This window comes from Macrosteles quadrilineatus, unplaced genomic scaffold (assembly GCF_028750875.1).
Source record: "Macrosteles quadrilineatus isolate MER2022 unplaced genomic scaffold, UCM_ALF_1.0 Scaffold_10__1_contigs__length_6754688, whole genome shotgun sequence".
NCBI classification, from domain to species: domain Eukaryota; kingdom Metazoa; phylum Arthropoda; class Insecta; order Hemiptera; family Cicadellidae; genus Macrosteles; species Macrosteles quadrilineatus.
In genome coordinates, this window is record NW_026542603.1 from 3,645,687 (window position 1) to 3,657,814 (window position 12,128).

The 12,128-nt window shown below is 34.8% G+C and overlaps 1 protein-coding gene across 2 annotated transcripts in view; it reads right to left on the reverse strand.

The window, feature by feature from the left end:
- Window positions 1-12,128, reverse strand: part of LOC129004641 (interleukin-1 receptor-associated kinase 4-like) — a 33,443-nt gene that overhangs the window by 15,687 nt on the left and 5,628 nt on the right. For both annotated transcript variants that reach the window (XM_054433191.1, XM_054433190.1), the window contains exon 3: window positions 11,481-11,650. In XM_054433191.1, the coding sequence (XP_054289166.1) occupies window positions 11,481-11,650 (170 nt within the window). The remainder of the gene's footprint in view (window positions 1-11,480; window positions 11,651-12,128) is intronic.

Consider the following 12,128-nt stretch of genomic DNA (forward strand, 5'->3'; position numbering starts at 1 on the left):
TTAAAAATATCAGAACCAAGAATTTCAAATTAAATACTGCCCGACTAATGGTGAAATAGCTGATTTGTTCACAAAACCTCTCACACATTCAAACTCAAACAAATTCAGAGACATGTTGACAGTTTATAGATAAAGAGGACATTTTACCATTAAGGGGGTATGTTGAAATTGCATAGTAGGCCTACTCTATTGTGAAATGGCAAAATGTTCTGCCTCCTAGACTCTGTCAAATAGTTAATAGTTTAATATCACATAGTTTTGGTTTTGTGTTATGAAAATAAGATCTATAATGAAAATGGTTTGAATAAAAAATAAAGTTTATTACAAGTTCAGCTTTGTCCTTATTTATTATGTTAAAAGCTACAATTAAAAGTAATATAAGTAAAAGTAAAACTAAAAAAAATAACAGAAGTTTTATATACTCATGATTTAGATGTTAATGCCTATAATCAAATCTCTTTTAAAAACCAGGTAATAAATAAACGGGAATATTTGTTTTACTGAGTTAGAGACATTAGGGCTACTGAATAATTTAAAGCTTTTCAGTCATGTAATAAACTATAAATTTCAAAATTAATTGTAAATATTGTCATTCTATTACGTATTATAGCAAAGTAATAAAATATTAATGCAAATGACAACAAACAATAGGAATCAAGCGCAAAAACTCCAATGTTTAAAGTAAAATTATGATCGATAATTTTCTTTGCAATGACTGAAACTAATTAAACCACTGCGCCGATTGAACGTCAACAGTAGTTGTTGTTGTAGTGGAATTCAACCGGATTTTCATTTTACTAAAAAAAAACTAATGGTTTTAAAAACAACCGATTGACTAGTCGATAGTTTATTTCAGTGGGTTGTCTTATCACTACAAGTACAAGCGCTAGGCTGTCAGCTTGAGTCCAGACAAGGCGCAGATGCGCCGACACGGTATTATCGCGTCACTGCTGGGGAGCGCTTGCGCTAAGTTGATTCGAATGTTGCGGCGTGGTGAGATCAGTGACTATCCTCTAGTACTGAGTGACTATAAACATCTTGCTTCGGGCAGGGACGTATTTAAGTATCTGCCGCCTCTAGGCAACAAAGTTTGCCGTCGCCCCTCCCGCTCCCACTTTTCAACGCACTCCCCGACCTCACTAATATCACCCCAATGGCCAATGCATGCCCTGTCAGCTGGTTTTGTGGAAAAATAATCGGTAATATTGCATGCGGCATCAACAAATTTAATGACTTTTCACCACACTATGATGTTTTTAGCTGTTTTACATGCGTTAATTGGTGGCTGAAAGTTACGTTTTGCTGGCCATGCCAGCTGTCATCGTCATTTGGGGACCGACCTGGTTCTTACATCCCTAGGGCCGCAAAATCAGCTGATTACTTACTTTTTTAAACATGTATGCATATTAAATACACAATCAGTATCCATAGCATTGCAATAGAATTGTTTTATTGTCACCGCTGCCTAACAACTATTTATTTTAATTTTTGCTGATTCCTCAAATTATTTCTTCACATAACCTTAAAGTTCTAGTTGTGTTGACTATCAGTGTGCATCATTATTGTGGTGAATTAAGCTCGTGCTATTAAGGTATAGTGTGGAAAATGGCGTTCGTACCACGGACCGAAATGGTTTTGCAGCTCTTGATCGTTTTAGGTTGACTTCGTCTCGAACCTAAAAACTATCTCGAGCTGGCGAAACCTCATTTTCGGCCCTAGGTAAGAAATATACTATTTCGACCCCTTTTAATGGATGTTTTTTGTGCCGTTTTTTGCAAAACATTCTGACTTGGATAGGCCTATACGGAAGGCACCATTTTTTTTTATCTAATCAGTATTTTTACAATCCCATTTTGCGGCTTTAAACGGCACACAAAATCGTCTGTATACAATAGTTCTTATTACGCTTTTCATTGAACACTATTAATCAGATCCACTTGAGAGACGTGCTATTGGCTTTGATTTGAAATGAAAGAAATATGTTTTCTTAAACTATTTTTTTCTTACAAAAAACACATGAATCGCAAAGAAAAATTACGTACTTTTACTGAAAGAATATTAAATAATTTTAAGTTAGTTAAGTTTGGTACAGTGGTAAGTATTTAGTTCACTCTTTCCTTCTTGATTTTAACCTAGCAAAAGAATCTTTCAGCTATAGTGCTGCCGCTGCGTAGTGGTGTATGAAGTAAACAGAAGGGAGTGTTTTCTACGTTTGTCACTACATAGCGGCCGGCACGGCGACCCGCTCCCGCGGCGAGCATGTCCGCCAGACCAATAGGGCAGCACGGACAACTCTACACATCTGTGTAATAAACTATTGACGTTTGTTTGACTTGGATGCGTTCTGAAATAGTTGTATACTTAATCAAAGTATTTGAAATGGCTATTTTGCCGTTCCCAAAATTATTTGCAAATTTTTTTTAGATTAAAACTTTGTTTATTTTATTTTTTTACCCTCAAAATTTTGCCGCCCCTAAAATTTGCCGCCCTAGGCGGGCGCCTAGTCCGCCTATTCGGAAATATGTCCCTGGCTTCGGGGTTACCCTTAACTGTAATTCGATAAAAAATAGGTTATTGTTTATTAAAAATTGTTTTTGCAAGACTACGTTGCTGTAAAATAGTAAAACAAAATACTTTTTCATAGTAAACAAAATTTTTGACATAATTTTTTGGCTTTTGGAGGCCCCCTTGTTATTCTTATGGAGGAAAAAATCGGGGGTTTTGTCACAGCTAATTTTGAGAGAACAGCTGGGAGTAGAAACTTGATAGGAGTGTCTAAAAAAAAGTCTTGGTCTGTAGATGAGCTATCAAAAGAGAAACAAGGTAAATCCCCTTGGGGCTCCTCCGCAAAGGCCTTTAAATTTCCCTTCCCAGATTTGTTAACATTATTACCATATGGATAACATTACTTTTTAATGACAAAGCTGTTATTTCAAACAACATGTGATAGGGAATTTGTCAAAATAAAGTATTTGCAATGTTTTTTTTCTGATTTTTAAATTGATTTTCTTCTGCGTCGTGTCATGTTTTGCAATAATTTTCTATTACAAAATCAGTGGAAAATCTTAATATCACAGTAACTCTTAAAATTATTTCTTATAGAGTTAACTTTAGCTATTGTATGGGTTGGTTCCTGCCTTTTAGCGAATTTCCCATATAGGGAATAAGCTATTACCGTAGTACTCATGGTAAGACCTGGACGCGGGACCGATTTTTTTTTTCTTTTTGAGGTCCCTAGAGGCCAAAAACACCATCCGTTCAAATTCATATATATATATATATATATTTATATATATATATATATATATAAAATTCTCGTGTCACAGTGTTTGTCTGCAAACTCCTCCGGAACGACTTCACCGATCGTTATGAAATTTGGTGTGTAAATTCTGTAGGTATGCGAATCGGACGTAAACTATTTCCCGTTTCGAAATTCTTAAAAGGGCTCCGCCCCAGTGGCTCTGGAGTTTCCCATGTTAACCTTATGAGAAATGGGATTAATGAATCTTAACAGCTGTTTCAATTAAACAAGTTGGTTCTGTTCTATGATGTTCAATAGCATTAAAGTTACAAGGATTACCAACAGGGTGCAGCACTATTATTTCTTTTACATTTATGACAACAGCTAATTTGCAACCAAAAGGTGAGTGAGCGTAGCGAACGAGCTCCAACCCAAAGGTGAGTGAGCGTAGCGAACGAACTTCAACCTGGAGGCGAGTGAGCGTAGCGAACGAGCTCCAACCCAAAGGTGAGTGAGCGTAGCGAACGAACTTCAACCAGGACGTGATTGAGCGATGCGAACGAGATCATCTTGAAAATTAAACGTAACGGTACTTTCTTTCCATCGGTCTGTCTTAGGGGAAACCTATAACTTAGGCGATACGAAGTTCGCCGGGTCAGCTAGTATATATATATATATGTGTCCGTCAGCACGATAACTCGAGCAAAAATGATCCGATTTTGATGAAATTTGGTAAAAACGTGTAAACGTACGTTTATTCGAACGAGTTCGCGATCCAGCATGATCGGACCATGGGAACGGGGGTTTACGGGGGGTTTTATGGGGTAAAAATAGGTTTTTCCCATTTTTGACCCAAAAAACATAAAATTTAGCAATTTCTTTCCAAACCATTTTGTAGAGCTTAAAAAAACAAATAATTTAGTATTTTGAAGCGTTATTATGCGCCTAATGGTTACGGAGAAAATTCCAAAAAATTGTAAATTTAAAATTCCCATGTTATTCTTATGGAGAATAAGTAAACTGTTGTAGTTTGCTTGTTTGTGAACATATTTTGATCAAATTTGGAAAATGTTTTTATTTTTTACTAACTATTCACATTTTACAAAAAAAAAAACAGTTTTACCCTCCCTGATGCAGCAAACCTAAGTACTTGTTAAACTAATTCTATTTAAATCAAGAATAAATGTTATATTTTTAAGTAGACATTTCAGTGTAAATCCAATCAGTCAAATGGAAATTCGCTTAGTCTGCAGGTTTGCTGCGGCGGGGGTATTTTACCACTTTAGCCTATATTTTATCATACTATTCAATACAGCCATTTAAATGCACTTGGATTGTGACATTCACAATTCGGCTTATATTTCTATTAATCAACAGATTCTTCATCTGCATAACAAGTTCATTGTGTTCTTATCATGTCAAATAACATCCGAACACAGAAACCTTGCCTAACATGTTATCTTGACAGATGATTTGCAGTGGCCTATTACAAACCGTGTCCCACTAATCTTAAGTGAGATTTTTGAAAATAACACTGCACTTTGACTGAAAAAAAAAATGGCAATAAGAGCAATTACCATTTAAGCAACTGTTGTCACACTAAAGGTCATGTTTCCTTTAAACTAGATCTCATCATCCTTTATAAGATTCGTTGATTAACAACAATGCATGCAAACGTCGTTATTCACATAACAGCCTATTTACAGTGTTGTTTTGGAAATGCAGCATTGCTATGTCATTTGCATTATTTGTTTCCAATTAAGCCGTACGACCGTATGAACGTGGCCCCAAACAGTTCAAAATAAAATCCAGGTTCACTACAATTCCACTACACCTAGAACATTCTGAAAAGAGATTATGTTAACAACTTTATGTAATTGACAAGGCTTAGACAACTGACATCCACATGTCAAGGAATTCAAACTTTAACATCAATCACACGGGCAAATTTCTCAAAACTATGCTAGAGGTTCATTCATTGGCACAGAAGTACACTATAATGTCAGACATCATGAAGGAAAAATTCAAATTTACACAGCTTAAGGGTAGACCTCCCTTTGAAGTAAGAACGTGCCTTCTCAATAGATATTTTTTTCTCAAATAAAAACGTAGATTTAATCTGCCTTGCACTGACGAAATCTCGGAAGTGTTTACCACAAAAGATCCATCCACTTGATTTTAACACTATCTGAATGTTCTTCAAAAAGGAGATGAAACCAGTTAACATAGGCCTAATAATAACTCCAATGACGTACTGGAAATATTTTATTCATTGAATAATCAAACCATAATACGGTATTTTTTAACTTACGCAATAGTCATTATTATTTTGAAAACTTATTTACTACTCATTAAACATAGCTAAATGGTAAAGTTTTGATCATTTGACTCTGTTTATCCCAGTTAAATGAATTAGCATAAGCCTTGAAAGTAACCATCGATTTTGACGGGTTTCACCTAGTTAAGTATGATTTTGATGTTTGTTTACCTAAGGTTAAAAGTAGATTAATCAGAGGTAATAGTAATTGGATTACAGATGATATTATAAATAAAAGAATTAATTGATGTTTTAAATTTGAGTAAGGCCTCGTTCACACGTATCAACTTTCCGCCGTGCGCGGCATGGCACCGTGCATTCCTGAACCGCGCCGTGGACCACCCGACTAGCGCCATGAACAACACGACTTGCGCCGTGCGTAGATGACTTCTTGCCACATTTCTTCAGTCTGTAAAATGGATAACCAAACAAGTATGCTATTTTTATACTTTTTACATCGTCAAAGCAAAAGGAGGCGTAGTAAGCTAAAGTGGGTACACCCTATAAACGTGCAAAGGCCAATAACAGGAGCATTCGTTCTTCTTTTCAGTTCTTTTCTTTTCTAAGAAAGAACAAAAGTAAATTTTATAATTATTTTTTCGAATGTCAGTTGCTTCAATCGATGAACTGTTAGTAAAAGTGCAAGGAGAAACAGAACACTAAGATGAGAAAGCCGTCCCAGCTGTGGAGAGACTTAGCGTTACTCTCAGGTTTTGCGCTAAAATGTGTATTTTATGTATCATACAAATTATGTAAGCTGACTTAATTTCCAAATAAATCTGGTTAATCTTTACAAACGAGCTTTGTGGCGCATCTTAAGGCATGACTTCACTGTTTAAAAACTAATGTTTTATAGCAAATAATACTATGAACCTGTGAACTGATCACATTAAGTTATTTTTACAAATTTTTTACAAAAATGGAAGATTCCGCCTTTTGTGATGGATGTACTACACCTCTCGAATCCAGGAAGACACTGAAATAAACAATGTCTGCGCATACGCTAGACCGAGTCGGGACGGCCCCGTGTCGACCTGTGTGAACGCATCCATAAGAGACCATGGTGTTCAAGAGGTCGAGTACGGCGCGACGCCGGGTCGTCGCTTGAAGAAGGTCGTGATGTCCTTGGCCGCCGTGGCGCCGTTGTAGATACGTGTGAACAGTTGCATTTACAGCAATGCTATTGAATAAACACGCCGTCGTGCCGTACACGGCGCACGGCAGAAAGTCGATACGTGTGAACGAGGCCTAATACTGCTAGGAATGTTAAAGATAAATCAATTCAAAATATTCTGATAAAAAAAGAACTAAAAACTACAGTTCCTAAATTACTTTAAATTTAGTAAATTTGAAGTCATTGAAACTAAATGTCATTATTATCATAATTCGAAAAATCACAAATGTCAGTAAAACTATATGGGATATTGTAAATAGGGAAGTTGGAGCAAATCATAAATCAAGCCATGGTGAAATTTTAGGTTTACCATATATTAAAGCCAATAAATGCATAGACATAGAAGAGGTCTGCCATCTCTTCAATGATTACTATAATACAACGATAGTTGAAAATGACATATTGTCCAAACTAAAATCTTCTACTGGTTCAAAAAAATATTATTTCACCCTCCAGAAAGTTTATATCAAAATTCAGTCCTTCACCAATTACTTATGAAAAGCTGGACAACATTATAACTTCTTTTGATAATAGATTTTCTACTGGCTGGGGTAAATACCAATGCCAATAACTAAACAGGCTCGTTTATATATATTACTAGCAGAGTACCCGTCCTTCATACGGGGTTGGAATATAAGTATAAAATGCTTATTGCAGTTAGTTATACTCAAGCTTTGCGTTTGCAATGAGGGAGGAGACAGTTTGATAAAATTTGTTTTTTTAAATTTACAGTACCTATTCTATAGTATTACACATCTACCATTGCCATAATGTTCTACCACTTCACCAAAACAACAGAGAAAAATAAATTATCAACAATTCGCAAAATATCACAAATTATTCATGAAATGAAAAACATAAACATAACTGTAAACAATCCTACTTTGACAGTTCTCATTGCGAATCACAGTTTTTTGTTGCTGCTTAGTTCAAATTAGCTGTTTTCATAAATGCAAAAAAATATAGTGCTGCACCCTGTTGGTAAATCTTATAACTTTTTAATGCTTTTCCATATCATAGAACGAACTTTTTTAGTTGAAACAGCTGACTAAATTCTTTAATTCCCATTAAATATGAATACTCATAAGGTTAACATGGGGAATTACAGAGCCACTGGGGCGGAGCCCAAAAGGATTTTTGAGATAAGAATATGCCTATATGTTAATCGGGAATTTCAGCTATAATCATGCCAAATTTCAGCCCAATCCGTCCAGTGGTTTATGCGTGATTGAACTTCAAACACACAAACAAACAAACAAACAAACACACAAACTTTCACATTTATAATATTGGTAAGATTACCATTACTACAAGTTATAAACTGTTCTTTCATCTCTGGAATTTTTCCTGAAAATTAAAAAAAAATCTAAAATTGAACCTTGTTATAAAAATGGTTACCCAGAGGAAATGTGTAATTACAGGCCTACTTCATTGTTATGCTAAATTTCCCAAACTTTTGTGCAAGTTATGCATATACAAATTTCAACATTCTTAGAGGAAAATAATTAATAGATAAAGAACAACATGGTTTTAGAGAAGGAAGGTCTGTGATTGACACATGATTTGATTTCTGTGAATCTATAATTAATTAAATTGATTCAAAGGAAAAAGTCGTTGGAATATTCTTGGACTTAACAAAAGCCTTTGATAGCGTTTCACATGATTTACTTCTTGATAATCTTAAATGTATAGGTGTAAAAGGGGGAGCTTGGCTTTGGTTTGAATATTATCTTACAGGCAAACAGCAGTATGTTGTAATTGATAAATAGAATAGCCATAACCAATTAATTACTTACATTTCCTCAACAAAAGTTGTTAAGTATGGTCATAGACAAAAAGAATTAAATATAGACCGTCAGCTGTGCTGCGGTTACCATAGGTTCTGGTACACACCACTGGCAGCGCCATGTAGAGACGGCGTACGCACTATGTAACTACACTGCGCTCCCAGCGGTGGTAAAAATCTATGGTAAACATGGTAACCGCAGCACGGCTGACAGTCTATATTTAATTCTCTTTGTCTATGGCATGGTGTCCCTCAAGGATCAATATTGATTGGGGCCCCTATTTTTTCAGGGCCGGATTTCCCAATAGGCCCGGTAGGCCTGGGCCTATGGGCGCAAGGTCCCAGAGGGCGCACGGCCAGGAGAAAATTTTTTTTTTTACCTAGGCTATCTAAAAATAATCATACCGGTAGTTGATAAAAAAAAACTCCAAAGCATTGTGATTCTGAAGTTCATAAGAAGAAATAATTGTTAGGAAATTTAAACTAGTTTAAATTAACGAACATTGGTTATATGGGAGTAGGCTGTAGGGATGTTGACGTTGACGAGCGCCCAAGGGGTACGCATCGTATTGCCACTGCACTGCCACTATGTTGGCTAGGGATCAGAGTGATTAGGGGCGCACGCGTGCTAGACATTGTTACCATCCTAGAAGAAATATAACCTAGATGCAACTCAAGGATATAACTCAAGTCGACTTCTTATGACATTGTTAATTCAACATTTTGTTCATGTTGGTGACACTGGACGTTAGTTTTGACGTAATTTTGTTTCTATTATTTGAGGGTTAGTTCTATGATGTGTGTTTTAATTTCTTGTAATATAAAAAGGAGACGACCTATTGTTGATGATTAGATCGTTTTATTTTGGATAAACTAGGTTTAAACATAGATAAATCATACTCATTAAATAACAAGAATTGTTTATGCTAATCCAAAATTATGACAAATCTACTAAAGAAGTATGTTTAATCTATGGTATCACGCACTGTATGGAGTTCATGTTTTTGGGCCTGGAATTGGAATCAATGGCCATGTTTTTTTGCAGGAATGCTCGGTGGGTTGAGTTGTTTTGTTTCAGTCGCACGGCCACAAACGTGAGCATTTATTAAAAACATAAAATTGCTAAAAATGTTTAGACGGCATTTTGTTAAGCCTAAACAAGTCAATTCTTAAAAATAAAAAACTTGCAATGATCCCAACAAGGAGTGGTATTCAAGCAATTAACTTAGGCCTATGGGCATGATGTTATAGTTTTTAATAAAGGTTTGAAGGAAAGTAACTGTGACCAGCAGCCTAGGGGGCGGAAAATTATTTGGGCCTAGGGGCGCAAAAATGCTAAATCCGGCCCTGTATTTTTTCTTAATTTACTTGACTGACTTTCCCTCATTGATAGAATCTCCAAATCATGTTTGTTTATTTGCTGATGACATCAATATAAAAATGTCCGGTAATTCAAATTCTGACGAGGAAGTCTCTTCTTTTGTTGACTTTCCAAATGTATTAAACATTTAAATGAAATCCATTTATTACCAAATGCAATAAAAACTAATTAGCCTATTTCAATTTTTCTTCAACTAGCAAAAATGCAGCTGGGTTAAATATTTTTATGGATACAATTTTATTAATGAAGTTAAAACAATAAAATTTCTTGGTTTGCGTTTAAATGATAAATTTAACTGGGACAGTCATATTGAAAACGTTTGTAAAAAGTCACTTCAGGCATATATGCATTAAGACAGATGTCAAAATTTAGTAATCTAAAAACCTTAAAAATGGTATATTATTCCTTAATTGAATCACACAGTTCTTTTAGGTTGTGTCTTTATGTGGGCACATACAATTTTAATCTAAATAGCATTCTGGAACATAAGAAAAAAAAATCGCCTCATGTTAAAACTAAAATCAAAAGAATCCACTAAAGAGCACTTTAAAGAAATAAGAATCATGACTGTTTTCAGCTTATACATTTATCAAATATAGCCCTTTATATTAAATCAAATCATCATTGAGCTGCGACATAATCGGCAGCACGATACAATTCAGATTGCCAAAATTGAACTCTTTTCATAAGTATTTGACCAGAAAAGGTAGTAATTTGGCATTCAACAGACATGATACATAATTTATCGGTTTACAAGAAAATCCCATCTGTTAGTGGTGTTAAATATTTCAATAGCTTACCTGACAATATAAAAAATATACCGTAACAAATTTTTATTCATTTAAAAAACATTGGAAATTATTTCTCACTACAGACCCTTGAAAATTAGAACATTTTTTTCCAACTTCCTGAAATTTGATTGATTGATGATAACAATATTCTCTGTAAAGTAGTTTAAGGTTTAATATAGTTTTTTTTTAGTTATAACAATAACTGACACCATTCTGTACACAATATGTGCAATATGATTAATATGAATATTAAGTTATTTTGATTGATTGACACTGATCATGTCTTTTCCCACTACCGGTAGGTAGTAATAAATCATCAAATGGAGTTAAAGAAAATCTGAAATAATGATTTTTAATCTCTTTTCCTTTACACATACTTATTCTAGCGACTAGACCATAGGAAAACACCCAAGGGTTGCTTTGTATACTATTCAATTGTACATGGCCTAAACAAATTTTGCATATTTGTTTAGCACTACTATCCTAAACTCAAAGCACCACACACACACGTTGTATAGGTCACTATGTAGGCCTATTGCAAAATCATTACTTTTAATTTTTTTCTTGTTGTCTACGCCCGTGGCATTTTTTACAGAAGGTATTGCAGAGTACTTGCAGTATTTACTTTTAAACCCTTTTAGAGCAAGCAATCCAAACCCATATGTTTTGTGGATGCCAGGAATCGAACCCGGTCCTCCGTTAAGATTTTTGGCCTACATAGCTGGGATCAACTAGAAAGAACATAAACACATTAATTTATAGATTGACAGAATAGTAAAAAGTTGTTCACCTTTAAGTAGTTCAACAGCGACATAATCAGCAGCACGATACAATTCAGCCTTCAAGAGGCACTGAAGCAACACAGAAACAGTTGGTCGACATTTACCACTAGTGCTCCATTCCTCAAGAAGTATTTCCGAAAAGGGACGTTTTTGGCACATTCCTGCGTTTTCAATTAACCTATAAAAAAAAAATTTAAACTAGATCAAAGCTTGTTAGCGATTTATTGAACTGTTTCTTAAACCTATGAGAGTTCAATTTGAAACTAGTTTAACTTACCGCTATATAGCCTATTATCAGTCAACTCATAACAAAGGCTTAGGCATCGTAACAAAAATGTTCCTTTACAAAAATCGTAACAATGTCAATAGCGTTAAGAACTCAAATAAGTTTACTAAACTTAGTCTATAAGTAACAAATCTATATGCTAAGTGGCAAAATGTATATTAATTGATATAGGCCTTCTAGTCTATCTATAGCTAAGTTATTTGCATTAGATCTACAGTAATAACTTATTTATTTATTTATTTATCTACAGTTCAACGGTGCAACACCAATTTACAATTGAAAGCAAATTTGTATGGCTAACAAGAGAAGTTGATAATAACATACAATGCTAATACAAAACGATGCCTAATATCATAGACAAAAATAGACA